This window comes from Clytia hemisphaerica, unplaced genomic scaffold, assembly GCF_902728285.1.
Source record: "Clytia hemisphaerica strain Z4C2 unplaced genomic scaffold, Clytia hemisphaerica genome assembly, whole genome shotgun sequence".
Taxonomy (NCBI): domain Eukaryota; kingdom Metazoa; phylum Cnidaria; class Hydrozoa; order Leptothecata; family Clytiidae; genus Clytia; species Clytia hemisphaerica.
The window spans coordinates 2,211,374-2,236,662 of NW_027103562.1; the positions used below are offsets into that span (position 1 = coordinate 2,211,374).

A 25,289-nucleotide genomic window follows, 5' to 3' on the forward strand; every position below is an offset into this window, starting at 1 on the left:
AAACAAATTGTTATTCGATTTTACATTCAGAACGAAGAGGTCGGAGAGAAGAACGTGTACTATTCAAGCAAAGTGTTTATGGAGGGAGAAGACGCTGCCGCTATTAAGGAAGGAGACCTGGTCACTTTCATCAATTGGGGAAACCTACGGATCAAGGGCATCAACAAAGAAGGTTTGTATTTACAGCTAAGTATCCATAACTCGAACACGCACGGGGAACGCAAGTCGAGAGTAAATTGGAACCAACAAACTTGTTCGAGTCATGCAGATTGACTTGTTGTCTTGCCTTGTCAAAAAAACTGAAGTTCACTTTGGTGTCATTGGCCAAGGATGAAAATGGCGTTACATTTGCGCGCTGCGAAAACAATGGAAATGCTTGATACGAGCCATCGCCACAAAATCTTGAATTCCGAAATTTTACAAAGGGAAAGTTTGAAATTAAATATCTAGCCCTTCGGGGCTCTAACTTTGCTCTTACCTCATTCGAGCCTGATATACCCTACCATGGTCTTGATGTGACGTCTGTAGTTTCTCTTTTTTATGCCAATTTTTTATTTTTGTCTCTTTTGTCTAAACAGGTGTGAAAATCGTATCTACTGACATCACGTCACTTCTTCCCTTATAAATGCTTTACTGCTAGTTTCTTTCGAAAAACAAATGATGTCGCAAAAAGTTTTGTAAAGAGCAGAAGCTTTTGGAATTATTGAATCATTTTCGATGCTTAAAAGTTTTCTTTTTCAAAGGATTTTGTTCAATGGTCGTCTGATTAGATTTTAGATTGGTGTATACCAACTTTTATCTTGTTATCCAAAGGTGACAAGGTCGTGTATGTGGGCGCCATCACTGGCCTTATAAATGATTCCTTCGAAGCTTTTATGATTTGATTGGTCATCAGGTTAGATTTTAACTTGCTTTCAACTTCTTATTTCTTTATCATAACAGGTGACAAAGTGGTTTCTGTGGACGCTGTTACCGAACTCGACAACAAAGATTTCAAGAAGACATTGAAGGTGACCTGGCTTGCCGAACATTCATCAGCACCTTTCGTCCCAACCAAATGCTTCTTCTTTGACAACATCATCACCAAAGACGTTCTCGGTAAAGATGATAACTTCAAAGACTTCATTGGTAAAGATACCAAGGTACGCCATCTCATTTTATACTTTGTACGAGATCAATGGTTTTTCCATTACTAATGAATTTATTCCATGCCTTCTTACCGACACAGTCGTGTTATATTATGCATATTATGAATATACGAAAAGAAATTATCAAAATTTCTTCAGGAGGAAAATTAGTCTTAAGATCTTAAATGGATTAAATTTTTCAATTAATGACCGTTTTCGTGAAATTCAGTCCTCGCGAAAAATCTAAAATCAGGATTTTCGCGAAAACTCCTTAGGAAAATGAAAAAAATTAAGTCAAAAAGAGGACGATTCAAGAAATTTTGTCCACACAAGAATTTTAATGACCATATATGATCATAAGAATCGTGTCAGAGAGACTCTTCAACTGTACTTCCATTTTCTTTTCTTTTTTGCTAGAGAGAAAACGAAATGTTGGGAGATCCTGAGTTGAAAAACTTGAAGAAAGGTGATATCATTCAAATCCAAAGACGTGGTTATTTCATATGCGATCAACCTTATGAACCACCAAGGTAATGTAACAGTTTCCCCGGCAATATGCCTTCTTTTCAAATGTTCATAAAGGTCAACATTATAAAAAGCCCACTTCTGATTTCTCCCAAATGATGCGAACAATTTACTGGTTAACTTTTATTCAGCTGAATCTTGTCAAACTTCTAGTGTTTAAATTTTTATATTTTCCATTCAAAAATTGAAGAATGCAGCTCCCCAGTACATTTTGTGAAAAAATTAGCCCCCCCCTAGCTCAGTAGCCAAAGACAACCTGTAGACACCCAATATTGTCTTTCATTGTTTAAATTCAAAACTGGTTGCAAATGCCCAGAGATTTTCTGGTTTCCGCATAAAAGATTACGTCATGAATATCAAGAATCTCTTTTGTGTGATGGTGTGATAGGATAAAACATTTTGACGCAATGGTGTGTTGGGGCAAAACATTTTAGCTGATCAGATCATGGGGACAATGTTCGCTTTTTTCTGCGTGATGAACCAATTTTACAAATTTTCGTAATCGTGATGAGAGCGAAATTTTGAGTGATGGCGTGATGACGGGGGGGGGAGGCTCTTTAGTAGTGTTTGATCTTAGCTAGGCTCAAAAAATTTTTTTCTTAAAACGTCACACAAAATTTCTTGTTATTTCCGTCTCAAAATCTTTTTTTGAGCTTTGAACACTGAACCTTTATGTGATTCTTTTTGGTAATTTGTAGAACGAAATTCAATTTTGAATTGTCTTATTGCCTCTGTGATCATGCTGGACTATGATGATATAGAGAAAACATCGAAAGGTCCACATGAACAAATTTAAATTTCTTGTCTTTCATTGATCATTATTATCTGGCCAGGGCAAGAATCTTTTGCAACTTTGTCGTTGTCCCTCAAAAACACCTTTGCTAGTCGAACGTTCATTACCTCAACTACACACATCTGAAGAACAATCTACCTTTAGAGATGAAACAATGCCAATCCCTCTTATCGTTTAAAAACAAACTCAAAACTCGTATTTTCAATTAGAAATTTATTTTTTATTATCTTAATCAGTTTTCGTTCCATTTGTTGTTCTGTTATGTTATACGAGTGGCCCCTGGGGGAGACAATGGCTCAGCTGCCTAAAAGCTGATTCATTATTCTATGGCTAGCCACTTCAAAATAATAGTTATTATTATTATTATTATTATTTATTAACTCAATTTCAATGTCTTGTGTGTTTTTTTTCACCATAGTCGCCATTCAGGTCGGGAATCACCTTGTATGTTATTCCATATTCCGGACGGCAGCACAGCCGGTATGATGAATCAGAAGAATGATAAGAAGAACGCCTCGGGCGGAGGAGGCGGAGGAAGTAACAGTTCTGCTACTGCTCGAGTAAGTCATTCATTCATGTTCAGACTATGTTCAAATATTACGGTTCGAAACGAAGACGTTACAAAGCAAAACGGATTGAAACAGTTACGCTCCAGTATTTTCATCTGAAAGGAACTGCTCCATTTCGTTGTTTCGAACGTTCCAAAATCGGTATGATCACTTCCTACCCGTATAAAAAGTAATCTGAAGTGACGCCAAACTGTAATGTCTGACTATGGTCTCAAATATCACGGTTAAGCATCGCCCCGGTATTGTTTTTGTCACGGATGAATCACGCGTGAATCTTCTTGAAAATAAGCCATTACGAAATCAAGATTTTAAGACGTGATAGCGTGAATCTTTCCAGTTCAGTGTGATTGCAAAAACAAAGATAATTACGTGAACTGTGAATTGTAGCCATCCAAGAGGGTCACATCTCCAAAATTTTCTTGAACCAAGTGGAGTGGAACTTTTTTTTTTCCAGCCAAAAAGAAAAAAGTACAAAACTCATTATTGAGTATTTCTCCACCTCGTCATAAACAATAGTTATTCTCCTCGATCGATACAATTTCGCATCTTCTCTTTCCCCTTAGGAAAATTGGAATCCTTGTCCGAATTTTTCGACCCCTCCGCCACCTGAAATCCTCAGCCACCTCCATTTCTGGGCGTTTCTTTCTGAATGATGAATGATGCTTCCTTACAGCTACCTGTTTCAAATAAAAGCCCCTGGGGGACCCGTTTATTCGAAAGGGGCACTTATTGGAAATTCTTCCTCTAGGGAGAGGCGTTTATTCGAAGAGGGTGTATATTCGAAGTTTTTCCTCTAGGAAGAGGCGTTTATTCGTACGGTAACCCTTTGTTGACTCTTCACCGAATAATTCAAAAGTTTTCATTTTAGCTTTTTCAAAAGGATTTTTGATTGCTTGCTAAATTATAGAAATAATAGCTGAAACTTTTCCCGATCGATTTGAAAATACTTTTCTTCACAGTATTATATGAAATGATAAAAAAATTTTCTTTTTTATAAAGTGATAAAGCTATTTTAATGATAAATTTGTGGTTAAGAGTTCTTCGTGAAATTTATCTAGAAGTTTCATTATTCACTTTCATTTTCGTTTTGGTGTTTTTTCGTGTTTGTGTTTCATGCTCAAAAAAGATCAAACAAATATTTCCAGTGTTTTTCCATTTCTCCGAAAATCTGAATGATTTTTTCATTTTGAAGACTTCAATTACAATTTTTTTTTTGTAAGAGGAAGCAGACGAAGTGATTTATATAATTGATGGTCCTTCTAATTATCCTAGTTTATTTTTCTACAGTACTTGTTTTTAATGAGCCAATTCCCTGTACTTCCTATTTAGAAAAAAAAAACATTGCAATTTTGTGTCATGGATACTTTTTAGACCAGAGTCTAACTTTGTGTTTGTAATGATTATTTATCGAAAGTTTTTAAATTGGCATTGGCAAAATGCTTTTCTAGAAAAATACGGTACAACTCCTGTTGAGAAGTTCCATTTCTGTCTCAAGGGGGTAAGGTTTGAAATAGTTTGTGCTTGGAATTCAAGGCTTCAAAAAATTCTGGATGTTCTTATTAAAAAAAAACTTGTAATTTAGAATTCAATTTTAAGTGTGGAAGAATCGAACTCCTTAACAGGTGGTGTACGCTTTCTGAAAAAACCATCATAAAATTTGGTTATTAAGCCTAAGAGTTCTAATTTCAGGCTAAATTTTGGGCATTTTTAGAGCATTTTTACTTATTGATGGCTTATTATCCCTGATCGTTGTTTAAGACTTTCAGAAAGCAGCATATTTTGATCCTAACCTTATAATACTGTTCAGAAGAAAACAAGACACTTTTGTTCAACTGTTTTGTTCATTTTTTTGATCTCATTTTAGTCCAATAAGAAGAAGCAACAAAAGCAAACTTCACCACAGAAAGAGAGTAAAGCCAACCTCTCTACTTCTGCTACAACTGCTGCTAGTGACGCTTCTGGACATACTCCGGAACAACAGAAATTATACGATAGCGTGACTGCTCAGGGTGATAAAATCCGCTCCTTGAAAGCCGAAAAAGCTGCTAAAGTGAGACTTCTTCATTCAATGGTTTTTGTATAAATAACTTTTGCTTCTCCGGCGTCTGATAAAGGCAGGCTTGTTGATTTCAGCTTGGTATTTTCTTAACTGGGAGCCTCTACGGACTTAAAATGCTTAGTCGGGAAGTGCATGAAAGGTGAGTATACTACGCTCACTGATATGAATTCATGGAGTTAACCATTGAGTCTTCTCAATTTTTTAGGACGCAATTCTTGCTGAAGTCACCGTTTTAAAAGACTTGAAAGCACAGTACAAAGCAGCCACAGGTCGTGAATACGTTGCTGCTCCAACAGCCAATACCAGCAAACCAGTAGAAAAGAAGATGGCCCCTGTAGCTTCGACCACTGTTTCGCTTTCACCGGAAGCCGAGAGTGTGGTCCAAAAGATCACAGAACAAGGAAACAAGATTAGGGACATGAAAACTAACAAAGCTGCAAAGGTATGTTCTTGGTTCTTGCAAAACAATTATTATTAGGTTACACGTTTTTTTATAAGAACACCCAAAATTTTTTAAACCTTGGGATGTTCTTAACTTTTTGAGTGTGAAGCCTAAAAATGTTCTTAACATGTTTTTATTTTCCCCACTTTGTGAGTATTTTTGTCTGTTTTCCTAAGAAATCGGGTGTTTTAGAGTTTCCTGAGCCTTAAAATGTTAACTTGTTCTTAATATTTTGGATGTCAAAGCCTTATGTTCTTGTATAGTTTATTCTTATAAAAAACGTGTAATCACAGGGCCACATTTAGCCACTTGGTTGTGATAATCTCGGACTTCTCTTAACCAAAGTTTCAAAATCTCATTTTACCTTCTCTTAGTCGTATTACAATGAATATTTTAATTTCCATAGCATTTAAGGTCTATTTACAGACAAGCTTTCTACAGTTGACACTCTTTAATCAGACGCTCTTTAATTTGACGCTCTACAATTGCTCTACTGTATTCTTGATATGCTCTATTGTTCGATTATATTGACTGCCAACAAGAAACTCTAAACGACGCTCTACTATTCGATACTCTCCCTTTTCGATACTCTCCCTTACTCTATACGCTCTCTTATTCGATGAGAATCCAATTAGAGATTACTAGTTTTTAGTTCTTATCGGATTAGAGAGTACTAGTTTTTCAAAAAAAATGTTTCCTTCCATTCTTAGGAAGCCCTTCAACCAGAGATTGATCAATTGCTGAAACTGAAATCAGAATACAAGGCGATCACTGGCAGTGATTACCAAGCCCCTGGTGCTGGTAGCAGTAAGAAAGACAAGAAGAGCAAAGAGAACAAACAGCCAAAGCAACCCAAGGAAAAGAAAGAGAAGGCAAAGAAAGAGAAGGCGGCCGCCGCCACCACGCCCGATGATGGACAGAAACAGAAACAAACACGTCTCGGTGTAGAATTTAAAAAAGCTGAATCCCTCCCTGACTGGTATTCGCAGGTAAAAATTTACTATTTGTTTTTTTTTCGAACTTATTGTTCCAAAGGCAGCCGGATGCGTGATTTAAGTTTACTAAACTCTGAGTGACCAAATTAGTAACACTCACGGGTCATTCATATATTTATCATATACGCTATCTGATAGGTTTTTTCTCTACTGCTGTCAAGAACAATCTTCCCTCTTGTTTTTCTTTTTAAATTCGTGTGAAAATTGAGAGTTTCAGAAAGGTTGCATTCCTTATGAAAGTCTTTTTAAAAACATTGTGCAACTTATTTGACTTTCTAAGGTAATCACCAAATCTGAAATGATTGAGTATTACGACGTTAGCGGCTGTTACATCTTGCGACCATGGGCTTACAGCATCTGGGAACGTATCAAGGCTCATTTCGATGGCAGAATCAGAGATTCCGGTGTTGAGAATTGCTATTTTCCAATGTTTGTCTCGCACAGTGCTCTTGAGAAAGAAAAAGAACACATCGCTGATTTCGCACCTGAGGTAAGATTTCGTTTTCAACTATCCACGTTCAATACACCTATCGAACACCTACCTACATTTTGGTGGGAATTTGCAAAGTTTGATTTAGTTGTAGCCTAAAAATGCCGTGCAACTTGGTTGTTACACAGGCGAATGGGCTTCAATTCCCACTCGCACCGGTTCACTGGGAAAGTAAATGAACCATCGCCCGGGTAAACCCATTTCATGTGAGCGAATTGGGTAGTCAGTCCAAGGTCTGTCAGCACCTGGATATTGAAAGCGTCAATAGTTGAGCAAGCGACCCTCATCTGCAATTCAACCAAATAGAATTAAAATTAGCACTGAGAAGATTAATATTACTTAACTGAAGAAAATATCATGCTATGACCGTGATATGCACTACTTTTTCCTCAAATATAATCATCAATCAATATAGTTGACGCTCTCTAATTCGACGTTCTACTATTCGATAGGCTCCCTTATTCGATGAAATTTTAAGTCCCCGTCAACAAGAAACTCTCATATAAACGACGCTCCCTTTTTCGATAAGATCCCATATTCGATTAAAATCCAATTCCCCTTGAAGATCGAATTAGAGAGTGTCAACTGTATTTATAAACCTTTGTTTCTGTGTCTCCACTTCAGGTTGCTTGGGTGACGAAATCTGGACAGAGCGAGCTCGCCGAGCCCATCGCTATTCGGCCGACCAGTGAAACCGTTATGTATCCCGCGTACGCCAAATGGGTGCAATCTCATCGCGATCTCCCTCTCCGTCTTAACCAATGGTGTAACGTAGTGCGTTGGGAATTCAAACATCCGCAACCATTCTTGAGGACCAGAGAATTTTTATGGCAAGAAGGCCACTCTGCCTTTGCTACTCGAAAAGAGGCTACAGATGAGGTAATTTACCGTTCCTTTACTATACTTTTTACTGAATTAAACCTTATCTGAAAATCCGATTGGTGATTAGCGGCCGCTCAAGCTAAAGTTCTAGAGGAGCGGGATAATTTCTCATTGGAGAAGAATAGCACTCAACCTTTGTACCGCATATCAAGACTGATTCAACTACCCTAAGTCAATAACACTTGAAGTCAAACCCTTTTGCTGCAATATCCTTAGGCACTTTCAGCCGTAGTTCCTCAAACCTTCCAATTGTTTTTAATTATATGGACCTATATTATAGAGAAAATTTCTACATTGGTTGTCAGATAACGAAACGTCTGCCTTTAGACTGATTACATTTTGAAAGTATAATATATCTAATGAGACTCAAAGCAGTGGACGAGCTTCTAACTTCCTACAGAATCATGGATCAATCAGCGGTATAAACTTCGAGTCGCTCAAATTTTAAACTTAGAAAGTCCTAAAGGAATACTATTCCCATGAATTTCCTCTGATTTTTTCATCTGCAAAGAAATTTTTAGTTCTTACGAATCTCTGTCTCTAACATTACTCCTTGGGATGCCATAACAGTATATTTCCGAATTTCCTAGAGCTTTAGAAATAACTCCGTCATCAAATATTCAGGTTTACGAGATTTTGGACTACTATGCGGAAATCTACACCGACTTGTTGGCCATCCCAGTCGTCAAAGGAAAGAAAACAGAGAAAGAAAAGTTCGCTGGAGGTGACTTCACCACTACAGTTGAAGCTTACATCGAAGCAAGCGGCCGCGCCATCCAAGGTGCCACTTCTCACCATTTGGGACAAAACTTCTCTAAAATGTTCGGAATCACCTTTGAGGATCCTAACAACGCCAAAGAAAAGATGTTCGTCCACCAGAATTCTTGGGGAATTACCACAAGGACGATTGGTGTGTTAGTGATGGTGCATGGTGATGACAAGGGATTGGTGCTTCCCCCGAAAGTAGCCAATTATCAGGTAACCAATCAAAGTTTATCAAGTAAACTCCCTGTTTGGATAAATTGATGTGTTCAGTTCTAAGGCAAGCGGAGTTTGTAATACTTGATATTTATACGAATCCGTTGGTTTTCCACGGTTCTGGTGTCAAAATTTACTAACTATGATGTTTTTGTAACCCTTAAAACTGTTTCGTATTCCTTAAAACATCAAAGGGAAAACCTCTTGTCAAAAGCTGTTTAGATTTCGGCTTTTGTTCTCTGGGCTTGTTACTCAAGGAATTTCTTTCCCCGTTCATAAGTTTCATTCTCCCTCTCGATCTGTAGGTTGTTTTGGTTCCTATCATGACAGCTCAAACACCTGAAGACAAGAAGAAGATCATTCTCGATGCTTGCCAAGATTACAAAAAAACTTTCGCTAAAGCTGGCATTCGATCCACTTTCGATTCGAGAGATAACTACACTCCAGGGTGGAAATTCAACCACTGGGAAATGAAGGTAAACATTGCAGCCTTTCTGTGTCTTTTTTTTCCATTTTGATGCAATATCATATCCATCAACCGTTTTGAGTTGCTAATCAATGGGTTTAACAAAATGTTTTTGTGATATAAAATCATTTAGAGTGTTTCATGTAGAATTCTCACATTACGTTAAAATTGAAAGACGGTTTGTCGGCACTCCGAAGCCTATTCTGATAAAGATCTTTTTATTTCCCCTAAGATAGTTTAGGAAACTTTTTCTTGTAAACTTGCAATTATTGGAAGTATGAAAAGAGTAATTGGAGCAATCCAGGAAGAAAGGTCAAAAATGAAGTGCCCTCCCCTTCCTTCGGGTAGACAGATATCTTCGGGTCGCTTCCAGCTATCTGACTTATTTATTTTCTCGTAAAGCTTCTTTGAAATTTTGTCTTGTTGCTTTTTCTTGTAGGGTGTACCACTTCGTGTTGAGCTTGGACCACGTGATATCGACAATCATCAAATGGTAGTGGTCAGACGAGATACTGGTGAAAAGGTTGGTCCTACAAATATCATATTCCTTTACACACTAGATAGGCTAGCTGCTTACAGATTTCCTGCGGAAATGTGCCCAGTTTTGAAGCCGACTAGCCCGCCATGTTGTTTTCTAATTCACCTCAAATTTTCGAACGTTCGAATTTCAAAACTTTCGAATCGCGCTGTTGACGACCAGAATTGAAAACAAGATGGTGGAGTAGTCAGCTTTAGAACTGGACACACATTCTTTTATTACGAGAAGGCTGATCTAGTGAAGTAGGGTGAGGCTTAGAAAATCATTGGTTTGTATCGTCAGCCGACCCTAGTGATGTTGGAGGTTGGTTGGTCGATCGTAAAAAATTATTTTGACGATCAATAGTTCGTCTAATTTCTTCGGATATATCAGCTCGTGTTTTCTCGTTTAGAGGCACGATGGTTAACTTTAACCCATAATCTGTTTTGGAACCTTGACGCGAGTATATCGTTGTATGAATTTGATATGTGCTTGCATTTTTTCACAATCATAAATTTGAGGCGGTTGCATTTTTTTACAATATAGACTTTGTAAACTTTACCGGAAAGAAATGAAAACCTCAAGTCATTCATGAAATACTAGACACGTACGCTAACCTACCTGCGTTACTGTCGCTCTAAATGTTTTCGTTAATATCTGTAGATCACAATGAAACAAGAAGGATGCGTGGACAATATCAATAAATTACTGGACAATATTCAAGCCAATCTTTACGCAAAGTAAGCCTTTTTTTCTTTTCCCCCTTCAAAATTAAATTAGCCATAAGCAAAAAGCTTGTACCCATGTCTATTTTTAGCTGTTAAAGCATAATAATTTGAGTTGAGTTCTTTTTCAGGACATGAAACTTGGATATTCAAAATCTACTCAAAATTCGGCTTCCACTGATATATAACATGATAGGGTTATTTTCAAGTTAATATTCCGGTTTTTTTGGATTTCGGCCTAAAAATGACCCATTTTTGGCCAAAAAAGTGATGAAACGCTAAAAATCATAAATGAGAAATATGTAATTATTTTCCTGAATTTGTAAGAAATATTATAATTTTAATGTAAAGTTGTCAGAAATACATACTAGAATGAAAAAAATAAACTTAGAAAGTTAAAACATGAGCTAAATCCTAAAAAAAAACCGGGTTTTTCCAAAATTAGTCTACGAAACATTTTGATCAAAAATGAGAAAATCCACCTTGCAGGACCTCTAGTTCATTGTAATTCTGCATTTTTGACTCTATTTTTTGCATATTCTGATATACTCTACCTATTTGAAGAATTTTCAAGCAAAGAAATCTCAATTCAAGTACAATTGACGAAAAGATAGGGGAATTTTGACATAGGCCCAAATTTTCCGTCACGGCGTGACAAAAACTAAAAAGGGCTACAGAAATCTTGTGGGTTGATTTTTGAATTTCTATTTTAGGTTTCTGATTAACACTATATGGTTGATGTTTCATGGAGAAAATTAAGGCCTGATTCCACTCTCATAGATTTTTACAGGCTATTGAAAATTTTCCGTCACGGCGTGACAAAAACTCTGACCTAGTACTAGTCAGTGAAAAAATGGATTTGAAAGCCTCAAATCATAGATTAACCAGCCCAAGTCCTATAGAAAGTTGACTCAGCTTGCAAAAGAGGCCTTTTGGTAAGTTTTTTGAATCTATACCTGAAAAAAAAACCCTGTAATAAGGACATCATTCCAAAGCAGTTTTTTAAGTACCGTAGCAGCAGGCTCAGATTTAGCCTATGTTGATTTTTCGGGAACATATGCATGTTATATATCAAATTGTCGGAAATTTTATGTAGATTTCAAAAATGGTTAAAAGTAGGGGTTAAAAATGAAGTCAATGAGAAGAAAATGCCAAACTTGGTGATTTTTTCTCCTATTTTGGCCTGCGATTTTACAAAAACCTAAAAAATGCGATAAAAAAATTCTAAAGCGAGGTTAAGCTCTATTTTTTTTTTGCTTTTTGCTACAAAATACCATAGCTTCCCATAAAAATAGGATTTAGAGAGATTTGAAGACCTTCATTTTTTGACATTTTTAAAATTTTTGGGTACGAGCTTTTTGCTTATAGCTAATTGCATTGTAGAACTTTGAGAACCGTCACTTGAGCACAAAAAGTTTCAATAAACTTCCTTCATTTTGCTCATACTTGCTAAACGAATTTAGAAGTATTTGCTCTACGATAGGCAGTATATTTATGACAATTTTTTCCGATATCTTTTTCAAAATATATGAAACGGCTTAAAAAGAAGTCTCCCCCTTCGGCCACCTAACAATATTTTGAGGGGAGTCTAAGTTTTTGTAGATTTGCAAGGTATTTCACAATATTTTGCAAAAGATTCTGGCTTAATTGATCGATTCGAACGCCCGGAGATGTAACCAGTTCTATTTCATTTAGTTTTTGATTTAAAAACCTTTTTCTTCAGAGCATCTAAAGAATTGGAGAGCAACATAATCGTCACCAAATCGTTCGACGAGTTCAAAGCCAAACTCGACGAGAAAAAGGTATTCTTAGCGATGTCAATGAGTGGAACAATATTGCCTTGCTTTAATAAAAAAACCATGCTTTGCAACATTTTTAATTCTAGCTCGTTCATTTATCTTTGTGGTACATCTACTCTCCATAACTAAAAGTCACCCAAAACGTTTTTCAAATACTCAATAACCTCGACGTCAGTTTGTGGCCCAGGGCTTGTGTCAGGGTCGCAAAACCCACTCGCTTTTTTTTCAAGTAGAAAGTTATTTTGAAAATATCACGGGTAAAAATCAATCTGAGGGCATGGGAATCTGTAGTCAACCCCGATATCTACGGCTAATTTCAAAATTCATTGCTGCTACGATAATCGTGAGATACACTCTGGTACAGAGTAGGGAATCTGAAATAGGGCCATTTTAAGGCACACTACCAGTTGCGCCTCCGTTATGTTTTTTGCCCCACCACTTTCCAGATTATTTCGTGGGCCCTATAGTGCAATACTTAGAGACGAAAGCAATTTTGAAAAAAAAAAATCATACGCTCTTTTTCATTTTTAATCAAATATCCTTTTGTTTACTTGCAGCTCATACAAGCCCCATTCTGTGGAGCTCCCGCTTGCGAGGATAAAATCAAGAAGGACAGTGCACGGTACGTAGTTAAATTTGATCTCTAATGTCTACATTTAAACCTTTGCTACTGCCGTTGAACCAAAAGAGGTTTCTAAGACGTGAAAATATCCACCAATATTTACGTCACAAAAATAGATTGTGAATGGCTGTAAGCTAAATATCGATTAGTGTAATCACAAAGTAAAAAGGAAATACGAAGCTTTTTGAATCGCGTCTGCACCAATCAAAATAAACCAGCCGAGGCTGGAAGGTCAGCCAATAGAGCTTAGCTAGATAGCTTTAATAAGTGGGTTAACAGATGTAAGAGATGTACTGAAACAGAGTAGACTAAAAATGTTGAATAATGTACAAAATGTGAAACATTTGATAACTTCATTTAAAATTATTCAAAACAAGCCTGAGAGCACCTCCAACCCCCACCCCCCCCCACCCGCCACGAGAAGTTCAAAGTATACTTCTCTTTATAGCATCATTGTAGCACTGTTTCTATGACATCAAACAATTAAGCTATAGTTCATTACTGTAACATAAAAGAGAAACATAGTGTAATTAAACTTTTTGTTAATTTCATTACAGTCAGTTATGTTACATTTTTTCTGTTGGATGTAGACAATATCCATATTTGACCAAAGTGTTATGCTAGAAATAAATAAGAAAATTGCCAAAACGTCAGAACCAAAATGAAGATATCTACTTTGCACTTGAAGCAAAATCACAAAATCTTGAAAAACACAATTTGCATCCAGTCTGCGTAAATAAATTTGTAGTTTAGTACCGTCAAGTTACACAACATGCACACAAACCATCTTGAAGACTTTGCTGGTCACAAATGATAATGGAAAGCAAAACTTAAAATTCATAACTTTGCGGGGAAGCTCATTTTTCCCCCGTTTTGCTTTAAACTCGCTTTTTAATTGGTCTATGATTTGGGCGATCGCTTTTACTGCCTTGGCGGAATAAACACACGAGCATAATAAATAAATTCAACAGGGCAGCGGAGTAGCAATTAATTTCAACTGGGAGTCCTCTCTTCTGTGTGCCAAGCACTGGCAGTGTTTTTTAAACTTTAAAAAATGTTAAATGAAGACCAGATGGATCTGTTGTTGTGTAACTTGGCGATATAATTCATTAAATTCTAGAAACCATTTTTCATAACTTTCTGCAGTCCGCTTTCTGCAAGTCTGATAAGAGATATGTATAAACTGTTATCGCCATTCATTCCATTCCATTATTCGGTTATTCGTCAAAACGTGCGCCAAGGTTAGGAAAGGTTAGAAAAACACAATCTGCGTCTGGAACTGCATGAAAAATAGTTTGATCAATTTCAATAAGAACTGTATATATTAATATTAATATAATTGATCAAATTCCAAAGACCATTTGTCATAATTTTGCAAGCCCAATAATAGGAGATGGGATGTCATCATTTGGTTCCCGTCATCTGACCGACCCTGATTTACGGTCATCAGGTAGAGTTGGAGAATCGGAAAGCTTTTCCGCTGCTTTGCTGGATTTCCACTGTCGACCTCTGCACGCTCTGTGTTTACAAGTTTTCAAATCGAAGTAGCGAGCCACATGCTAATGGAGAGTAAACCGAAAACCAGTTTATATCCACGGTTTCTCAATTTCTTAATTCGTATCAGTCCACACGACGGATTCCCTTTCAACAAGATGTAGCTGCTTCTTAAAAGAAAAATATTTTCAACCGAATGACCGAACGACCCCCACTTTTTAAAGTAGAAATGACGGGAACCAAACAATTTTTTGCGATTCGCCTTAGTCCAAAAAAGCACAATTCCATCCAGTCTTTATCAAATTTAGACAGTAGCTGTACTTTTGTAAACTTTATCAAATTCCAATAACATTATAACACCATCAATCCCACCTAGAGGCAGACAAGAAAAATATGTTTTTATTGCAAAAACTAATAAAAAGCAGCAATAAAAAGTATCAGAAAATTCAACATAAACAAAAACTTGAGCAAACGGCTTTAAACCTTTAAGAGATGTAGAAAAAGAATCCCCTTGATGAAAATCATGTGTTTAATTTGCCGAGTTAAAAAAATAAATGACAGAAATTGAAGCTTGCAACAGATTTACACTGGAAATACTTTGGTACAACACTGACTTATCACATCTGACTTATCGATTGAGCCGCCATCTTGAAACACCACTGTGATCTGTAAAAACAACGCACGCTAAAAGTACCCAAAAAGTTAACCCGATCGGAAGAAAGTTTAGAAATCAAAGTGAGATCGGGAAATCGGATTTTTTTTTGCCGTCTTATGATGATGGAAGAACTGAATTTTACCTATTTGAATGCCCAGCTTAGGCTGACCAATTATATTTCCTTTTGAATTGAATACGTTTGTTCCTCTACAATAATCGCTCATGTTTTCTTCTTCAGGGAGGAAACAGAAGCTGGAGCACCAAGCATGGGAGCCAAGAGTTTATGTATCCCATTCAAACAACCTGCTGAAATCAAAAAAGGAGATAAATGTATTTGTCCAGGGTGCGAATGTGACGCCGAATACTACACTCTATTCGGTAGAAGCTATTAAAGGTTCCGTTATTCGGTAAAATACACCAAAATATTCACATTGTAAATTAGACGAAAATATCAAGATATGGTATTTTTCAAACAAATTATTTTTTTCTGGAATAAGTCATTAGACACTGAATTCAATCGAGATCACTTAATAGTATTTCTATGTGGACGGGGAGGATACCACAGATTTCTGTGAAGCCCAAGCACTTGATGTCGTGCTCTTCCAAGCAAAAAAATGAATAACGCAAAAAATATTGCTACTATTGTTTTCGAAAACCTGCGAAGCTTCTTATAGGTCAAGCGCTGAAATTCTATTGTAATGTCATGTGACCTAGATAGGATTTCCTACCTACCTAGGCACACTTATCAGCTAAAGCACGACATCTAGCCCCTTTGGAATTTATGAATCTATGGAAGATACTGGTCAAATTTTGGGAAATAGCACCGTTCTTACGACATTCAAATCATTTTGATTGGTCAAATTTTAAAATTATATGATGTAATCGAGTAAAATCAAGTAACCATTTCTCAGAAAAACAATTCGAATGTTGAGCGAACTTTTTAATAGATTACTGTAAGTACGGTATGGTTCGATGGTTCGTTTTTGAAAACTATTACACACTTCTAGAACTATATTACAGTATTAGCATCACAATCCTTAAGTCAATTTTGATTAAAGAAACCTAATTTGGACATGCGGTAAAAGTGACGTAATTTCTTTCTTATGTCGTGGGCATAGTGAGAAAATGTCAAAAAATATAAAAAGCATTCCGTTATAGTGGAGTCATCAGACGTACAGACTAAACAAATGAATTCTCGTGTAAATTCATATTCCCCTTATTTCTATGTGAAAAGGGCGGGAAATGTCAGTAATCACCAGTACGCGAAAGGTTTTTCCATTGAGTTTAAAGCCCGGTAGAGGTAAAACTTTTTCCTCATTCGTGTCTACTTATTTTCTCACTATTTAAGACTTGAAAAGTTCTTCAAATTAACTTGAGTCTACGAGACGTATTTTCCGCTGACAAACTTAATATGGCTATAAAATTATTAGCCAAAGCTTTCGTTTTTCCCATTGTCGCATATCTAACATTTCAAATAGATTTCGTCTTATTTTAACTCTGGATATTACTACAGTCTCCTGTTTAAGTACCTGATATTAAACGGTTTCTAAATCTCGAAATACCACTTAGTTTAGTCAGGAAATCCCTAAAACTGCAAGGTCAATCCTTACTCATTTAAAGTTATGTTCGATCAATAACAGAAGTAGCGATAGCCTACTATATTTTCCATATACAGCACCTGACCCCGAGAATGTAGGTGAAATTTGAATCAGACCTGAGAGATGTAGATTTGCATTTAAGAAAATATTGCATGTTTTAAACGAAATTTTGAACTCCCAAAATCCTTTCCCAGGGGTTTGTTTCATTACTTTTGATAGATAGGCTAATTTTTTTGGTCCTTGAAGTCGACTCCCATTTTCGTTATAACCCCCAGAATGTAGGTTTGGTTTTATGGCTTTAAATCTAGTAATAGTAAAATGTTGATATTTTTTCGATTGAATTAATTATAACAGGAAATTTTAGAAATATTTTATGCCAAAACAATATTCTAAAGAGCTTTTGTTATTCTGAAAATTGAATTTTTTCGCTTTTTAACCCCCAGAATGTAGGTGAAAAGATTCGGTTGCTGAGAGCGAAATTTCAGTATTAATCGGAAATTTTTGTTCTCTAAGTGAAATTCATACTTTCGAAATATACTCTGACAAAAAAATTACAAAGATATTAATTTTATCGTGCTACAAATCATGAAAAGTAAAAGAAAGGACGAAAAGAAGAGACAAGAAAGTTGTTTTTATTTTGTAGGTTGAAGATTCTGTGTTAAAATATGTGAATAATGTAACAACACCCCTATGCCTCACAGCCCCGTTGGAACTTTTCCCACGTCGGGTCAAAAAATTGCTACTAAATTCCCAATGGGGATAGAAATTCTGTTGTTCCAAACTTTTCTGATTGGGCTGGGGTCCCAGCGGGTCTGGGACACGTCGTAAAAGCTTAAAATACCAACATTAATCATCTCTCAGGTAATACTTTCATGTTATGAAAGTAAAACAAAAAAGTTTTATATAATTTGACAGACTTTTTATGTCGGGTTATGAAGGCTCCCAAATTGTAGGTCAACTAACCCCAAAAGCCAAAAGGTAGGTCAAACATTTTCGTTAAAATATCTAACTTAGAACAATAAATATTGAAATGGACTATTTTCACATTTCCTTAGTTTATTAGGAATAAGAAAATACCCTATCATCATAACTTAATTCCAATAGATTTCGATTTAGAGAGGATTTATTTAAAAAATGTCTCAATTCGAGTAGTATCCAATCAACTTCGATTCAGATTTTGGCCTGAAAAAATCAATTCAAGTTAAAAATTTATGTCTAGAAATAATCAGTAATACGTAACAGTATGCTCTGAAACAACTTTTTATGAAGTTGAACTATCGTTAGGGCTACCATGCTAAAAAATGAGAAACCTACATTCTCGGGGTTTACTACATTCTCGGGGTCAGGTGCTGTAAGTCACCACTCTAATCTATCGTACTTATTTCCAGTTTGATGTGGGTTCCATCTGTAGGTATTTGATGGGATTTAACAGCATGCATCGATGGCATGGGTTCCATTAATTCAGCTTCCTTGCTCTCTAGTAAACCATGTTATATCTGTTGTTATAATTCACCGCATCCATGCTTGCGCTAGGCTCGATAAAATTGCTGAATATACTGGTATATATTGGTATTTCGCGTGTACATAATTTCGCGATTGGCAGTTTCTAGAAATTTTCGCGTGTATTAAATTTCGCGATTCACTAAATTGGGCATTTTCAAAAAGTAGGAATATAGAAAGAAAATGACTGATTTCGCTTGAAACACAACCGGGTTTGCGGACTGACGGTATGTGCGGGCCAAAAATTGGCTTCTAAAATTGCACCCTTACAGTGCAGCAAAAATCAGTGAAAATCATACCCTTAGAGGACATTTTCCCCCAAATTTTCGATCCCTTTCGTGCAAAAAATTGTCAAAATTCTAGCATTTTTGGTCAAAATATCTAGATTTTCCAAGAATTTTCTGAAATTTCTACCCTTACAGTGCATCTCTAGTTTTTCCGACCCTTACAGTGCATTTTAAACATATTGGAAAAGGTACCCTCAGGTCCCGCACATACCCGTCGGTCCTTTTGCCTAGCTGCCCCCCTCCCTGTGAATCTGAGATTGATTCGGATGTATGTCCATCCGAATGCTATCTAGGCTGCTGGCCTCCACTGACGGATTCGTGCTTCTTGTCGTTCATAATGTACGCTTTTGCTAAACCCCCTCTCCCCCCTTTACTGCGTGCGTACTACTCTCGGGTACTGTCGTCGCCCCCCCCCCCCCCCCGCTAATTAATTTTTCGAAAATTTTCCACCCAGGACATTTTTATTCCAACCCCCCCCCCGCTTATTAATTTTTTGGGAAAATGTTTTTGAAAGTTCCCTTTTTTGTCCTAATTTAGCTGTATTAGCCTCCTTTTCAAAAATTTTCCACCCAAGACATTATTCCACCCCCCCCGCTTATTAAGTTTTGAGATTTTTTTTCCATCCCCCCCCCCCGCTTATTCCACCCCCCCCCCCCCCCCCCCCCCCCCCCCCCCCCGGCTATTAGGTACCCGAGAGTATATGGATATCCCCTACCTAATTTTTTTACAGGTCTGCGATTCAGACTAAATACTTTGAGACTTTTTGGTCTGGCGATGAGTTCACAAAAAACTAAAATTTTGGGCAGCCTAATTTGGCTATAATACAGAGGGGAGTTTTTCCATTAAAATTTTTGATTTTTATGCCCTTAGGAAGGGTTCTTACAACATCTACTGCAATGAGGATTTCGGCTGTTATTATTTTTTAGCACTTTGTGTTTGCAAATTGTTCTAATTTTTGGGCAAAAACGAAGTATTTTAGGCTTTGTACCCAGTTACTAGTATTATTTAGGTATCTTGTCCTTTCGTTTTTAACCCAGCCATTAAATGTTCGGCTTTGTTCTCAAATTGTTCATGTTTTATTATTTTTGAGCCTCATTGTTCTAATAAAATTGTTCTACAAAAAGAGTAGTCGAAAAAATACCGTACTTACCAAAAATAATCCAAAGACCCTAAACAATCAAACTTTTAGGTTGCTAGCCGTAAGTAGAATACGGAAGCATGATTCCATCGAACATTGAAACCACGCTTAAACGAAAGCGGATTGAGCTCTTCTCGCTTACAAAAAAATTATGTCATTATGCCGTACATCTATATTAAACCTGAAGAAAGGTTTTAATAGTCATTAAGAGAGTAATTAAAAAGGAAAATGTTTTAATGGCCCAGCAATCATACGGTTATTTACAAATGATGTTGTAGGTTGATAATGTAAGGGTATTCTTAAACATGTTGTTATTATAGAGTAATGTGTACTGTTAGTATAGTTTTCAGAGTGTGCGTGTTATGTGTTGTCGAAATGATTTTATGTTTGGCTTAGAGGTATGTATCAAAACTTTGCTAAGGAATTAACGTTAAAAGTTTTGACTCTATAATTACCTGATTCTTAAGTTAATCTTGGATAGTATCACAGATACCCGGGCACAGATAGTAAAAACTATATTGACTTGATAAGACAAACGTAAGGTACAAGCCTCTAAAATAAGATCAGGTTATTCGAATTTTTTCTATCCACCATTCCGCCTTTCGAGGGGGTATTGGGTTAGGGTTGGAGAGGGATCCTTGTAGGGCACTTGTAGGGTTGGGGCCTTCCCCGCCTTCCTCTATACTGTACTTACCTCTAAAAGTTCCCCTAACAACAAAATCGATTAATTTGGCTACTATACCCGCAGCTTTATCCGAATTTTTGCGGCATTTTGGCGCTTTTGATTGTCGAGGGAACTTTTGGATTCTTTATAATAAGTAATATAAGTACTTACGATATAAAGGGATTTGTCAGTTCCGTATATTTTCTTCCGAATATTTAATATTTTTACATTCTCATTAATCAAAGTCATGGTGTATGAGATTTTAATACCGACCCCCTTATGTTTTACAACCCTGGTTCCTATTTTTCCCAAGAACCCTCTCCCTGGACTTAAGTAGCTATAAGATTAAATTGTGTTCTTTTACGGCTAGTTCTGGAGTCTCAAAATAGAAACATTTTAGAAAGAAACGTCAGCTATTAGAATCAAAGAAGGCAATCCAAAAAGACGATGATTTACATTTGAAAAATGTAACAATATTTCCCAGACAGGAAAAAGTCTATCAAAAGAGGTTTTATTTTCATCTCTTGACTCCTACTCATGATTAATGACATCATATCACTTTCAATACCTTCAAAAAATGGTCTATTGACTTTTCACCGCACTCCTTTTGACTTGAACTTTACAAATTTGATACAATTATCTATGAATCGTCTAAAAGTTTCGTAAAGAAATTTCAAAATTGCTTTTACTTCCCTTATTAATAAAATTGTGGTGATTTTTAAATAAAAAGATTCAGTTTGATAAATGATGCTATGCTGATGCCTAAAATTGATAAAATACACTTATTTAAACAGAGGATACATAGTCTATTCGTATAATTTTCATTTGAAAGCTTTGAAAAGACCTTCAAGAGGGGAGTGCATATTGAAAGAAAAGGTATTGATTTTTGACCTTCTGATCAGTTCGTAGTGAAAACTTCTTATTTCATGGACAAGACTCTCCTGTCCTGTATCGGCAAGTCAAGACTCTCGATAGTAGGGATGGGGTTAGACGATCCTATCGTCTACACACGATCACTAAAAAGGGAATAGTTTAGGAGAGGCGTGATAAATTCGGGTGGAGTAAGCAGTGGCGGTGATGTTTACAGTCCGTTTTGTTCCAAAACTCTACCGCAACTTTTTTCCCGTAAACCGCGCTGACGCCCTAACTCTTTCTCGCATTTACTTTAAACGGACGATAGCATCGTCTAGGATGGGGTATACTTTTTTCTATACTTGATAAAGTTCGGATTTCGGATAGTTGTTGTAATATTTTCCGTTTACATTAATGTCCCATACCCTTTTAAATAGCAAAGGAGAGTAAATTCTTTTGGTTAAATGTGTTTGATAATTCCAGGGCATTTTTCCAACTATGGTAATTTTGGGGTTTTGTAAAGGGTATAGTTAAGTAACTGAAATTTCTCAAAAAAGGATTCCTCCATATTTCGAGCCATATTTCATAACCTGGTATAAATGTTTGACTCGACAACCCTGTCTCATCTATCAGTTTGTGATATCAGTTGTTTACACCCAAAAACCTTTGACAGTACGGTCGGGTTTTGAGGGGACTGCTGATGAATTTTACAAGAAAATGACGACAATTATTTTAGTTTTTGAGAATGTGAATGCGAACGACTTCAGACATTTTGATGTCATTATTTTTTGCTAAACTCGAACCCAGTCTTCTCACGCTTGAAAGGTTGATAGATGTATAGAGTATATCCAAGTCTTGGAAATATAGATCTGATCATCAATGGTTTCGAGATCTCAAATTATAAAAATAACTTTATTTTTAAAAATTGTTTCCCCTACTTTTAGATGTATAAACAATCATCAATAACTGGTCAACAATCAAGAAGACTAAATATTATATGCATTCTGGCCATGTTGTTCATACCATTACAAAAACATTCGACCGTTGATGGTGCATACGCTGTAGCGAAAGATAAAGAACGTTGCAAATTAGTTGGATATCAACTGAAATTAAGTTTTCCGACATGTTACGACAGTATGGTTAACTTGAATACTTGTCTTGGAGCTTGTATATCGGCTACCGGTCCTTTTACACGTAACAAAATGACTGAAATGACCACGTGTTGTCGTGTAGTGAAATACCAAGAAGTTCACGTTCGAATCAAGTGTAAATATCAACCGAATTATTTCCATACTGTTAGAAGTGCAACTGAATGTTCGTGTGGAAAATGTCCTGGATCGTAGAATATTTTGGTGATTTGATTAGAAGAAATGACGTTGGTTTGAAGATTGGTAGAGAGGCGATATCTTTCAAGCCTAAATCGACGCTACGCAGTTAACTATTGTAGACTATCACGTCAAATTTTGGCAGGGTGTAATGTCCCTTGCTTGGTAGAGACATCAACTCTTTATGCAGCTGATACGAGTTGATACATAATTTTTTGTGCTTTGACCCGTTTTTCGCGAACCCTGTCTAAAGAGATTGTCACGAAAGGTAACTTCAGCAAAATTATGAATTAAGAGAAATTTATTTTTTATTCAATTGTGAAAATATGAAAAAAGAATTTTATGGAGATTAATATTTATTATTTTTTAGAGATATATTTTCATTGTTATTTAAGTTTTGTAGATCTTTCGATCTGTTACTGTCGTCTGTCGATAATTATTAATAATATTATTTTTGTCAATGTCCAAATTGGGCATAAGAAGTAATAATTTTTCAATATATGGGAAATTTCCTTTTAAAAGTATGGAATTAAAAAAAAACTGGAAACTTTCTACACTTCGATAGTGCTCGGTGATCCCCAAACTCAATAGTCTTTTACTTTAGACGATCAGGACGGATCGCAATTGAATATCTAACTAGTATAAATTACCATACCCAAAGCTTCAGGAGATTCATCATCTCACTCGTTTTGCAAAAAAATATTTTTCTGGTACTATAGACCGCTTTTCATAAATTACGTTACGAACATCACTTGCCTCGTTTTGAAATTATTATCATGTTGATTACTCGGTGATTTTATCAAAACTACTTTCTATTCATAAAAATCATTTAATGTCTCAAGGAACATGATCGCTATGGCAATTGTTTGAATACGAGGCAAGTGATGTCGTTCGTGACGTAATTTATGAAAAGGGCTACTTTAATCGTAGAAATTTTAGCGAGACTAATTTTAGCGCATATTAGCGAGTCAGGAAAATCTTGATTTTTTTTGGATTTATTTTAGCGAATCACGATTTCAAAAAATTTCGCGTGGATAAATTTTAGTGAATACTCGTATTACATTATTGACTGAGTTCGTTTTCTAGCATTTTTCTGCACTGAAACCCTTCGTATTGATAAAAAATGTATTAAGGCAATATAAACAGAAATTTCGCGCGGATAAATTTTAGCGATCTGTCGATTCGGCGTGTTTTAGCGGGATTTATTTTAGCGAAAATAGGGAAAACTCGCTAAAACGCTAAAATTAGTCTCGCTAAAATTTCTACGATTAAAGTATTGCTTGAGGTAAATGATTTAAATTTTAGTAATAGACGATATCGGCTTAACGAAATTCTCCCCGAATGATTATTGATTCAGAAAGTCAATGTTGTCCGTGAATTTTTTTGCGCGATGCATTATGGGTAATCATTCGGGGAGAATTCGGAAAGCCGATATCGTCTATTGGGCCAGCATTGATCCTTTCATTAGCATGTCGCTGCCCATGTTGCTGTTTGTCCGTTTTTGAAGAAACAGCACTTTGTCAATTCAAAGTTCATTTTGAAAGTTCTCTTTTAAAGCTTAAAAGTTTACTGGTTTATATTTATTTAGATATGATGTATCAAAAAACGGAAAAACTTACAATATGTACTTTTTTGAGTCAATGAACCTTCACGCCCTACAGGTCTCTAGTTAGCTATATTCAATATACCTTCGCGATCGCCTAAAGGACAATGGAATCCAACCTCGATCCCTGCGCATTATCAGTTTTTTAATTCTTATTGGATAGTGTTATAGTGCTAGTTAATACCCTATTCTCGGGCACCAGTACATCAGTACATAAATAAAGCTTGGGAAACACGGAGGCGAGGTCGATGAAAAGGTTCTATGGGGGTCTACTTAGGCTTGTGAGTTGTTATCAACCACACACAACTCCTTCACATATGAGAAATTACACAATTACTGTGAATAACACATCTTCCGTTGCCTAGCAACGTTAATCGGATAGTGTAGTTTATCCTTTTAGAATCTATATTCGTGAAAAGATAAAATCGATCGAACTTTTGTTTGAAGAAAGATGGTCGCACTTACTAATCCTTTATCATTTAATATTTCTTCATGATGGTGGAATAAAGTTTGAGTTGCGGACATTTTAAAGTTATTCTAAAAACTTGCTATTTTGGATTGATATCAAAACGCATTCGGCGGTTTAGTTTGTAAATTTTTCTGGAGAATATGATATATTGGGTGTATTTAAAGTATTCACACCCCTTTTTGTGTCAGTGGAACGAAGGGAAGGTTTAGAGTTAATGAGAAATGTAAAATCTCTTGCCTTGTGTTGTGTGGGGATTTCAATCCCATTTTTTTTGGCATATAAAAAAATGGTTTGCCAAATGGAAATGTTAGTTCAGCGCGTAGTTTGCCTTTCGGCGTGAAGTCGCTTAGATTTATCACCAATACGATTTCCGCTAATTTTTCAATGAATTCTAGATCGGGTAGGAAAAGAACAACGCTTAAATTACTGTATAGATCAATGTTATCAGTTAAGCTAATCGACCTTCGATTTATCATTCATAGAGAATTTCTCAGTCTACCAGAAAGCATTTGCACGTCTTTGAAGTAATCTTTGTGTTGACAGTTGTGAAGATTATTTGTAAGTTATATGGTTTGTGAAAGTCGTGGATTTTCAGTGTGCAAAAATATCACGAAATTTGTACAGTGGAGTCCCTTTAACTCGAACCTCTACAAATCGAATCTCTCCTTAACTCGAACAAGTTTCCCATGCGTGCTCGAGTTATGGAGACTTAACT

General features: G+C 36.2%; 1 protein-coding gene and 1 long non-coding RNA gene across 2 annotated transcripts in view; both read left to right on the forward strand.

Moving 5' to 3' along the window:
• LOC136800705 (bifunctional glutamate/proline--tRNA ligase-like) overlaps window positions 1–15,650 on the forward strand; it is a 30,335-nt gene extending 14,685 nt beyond the window's left edge. Inside the window, exons 13-28 of the mRNA XM_067057362.1 lie at window positions 31–172; window positions 943–1,142; window positions 1,545–1,657; window positions 2,864–3,005; window positions 4,879–5,064; window positions 5,279–5,515; window positions 6,226–6,504; window positions 6,791–7,000; window positions 7,625–7,879; window positions 8,507–8,860; window positions 9,166–9,336; window positions 9,766–9,849; window positions 10,507–10,583; window positions 12,292–12,370; window positions 12,925–12,989; window positions 15,377–15,650. Of these exons, the coding sequence (XP_066913463.1) occupies window positions 31–172; window positions 943–1,142; window positions 1,545–1,657; window positions 2,864–3,005; window positions 4,879–5,064; window positions 5,279–5,515; window positions 6,226–6,504; window positions 6,791–7,000; window positions 7,625–7,879; window positions 8,507–8,860; window positions 9,166–9,336; window positions 9,766–9,849; window positions 10,507–10,583; window positions 12,292–12,370; window positions 12,925–12,989; window positions 15,377–15,530 (2,748 nt within the window). The 3' untranslated portion in view covers window positions 15,531–15,650. The remainder of the gene's footprint in view (window positions 1–30; window positions 173–942; window positions 1,143–1,544; window positions 1,658–2,863; window positions 3,006–4,878; window positions 5,065–5,278; window positions 5,516–6,225; window positions 6,505–6,790; window positions 7,001–7,624; window positions 7,880–8,506; window positions 8,861–9,165; window positions 9,337–9,765; window positions 9,850–10,506; window positions 10,584–12,291; window positions 12,371–12,924; window positions 12,990–15,376) is intronic.
• A 5,392-nt stretch (window positions 15,651–21,042) lies between these two features.
• Window positions 21,043–24,125, forward strand: LOC136800706 (uncharacterized). The gene is made up of 2 exons (XR_010845748.1): window positions 21,043–21,201; window positions 22,122–24,125. It is a non-coding gene; the product is annotated as an uncharacterized lncRNA (long non-coding RNA).
• Window positions 24,126–25,289: the final 1,164 nt, after the last annotated feature.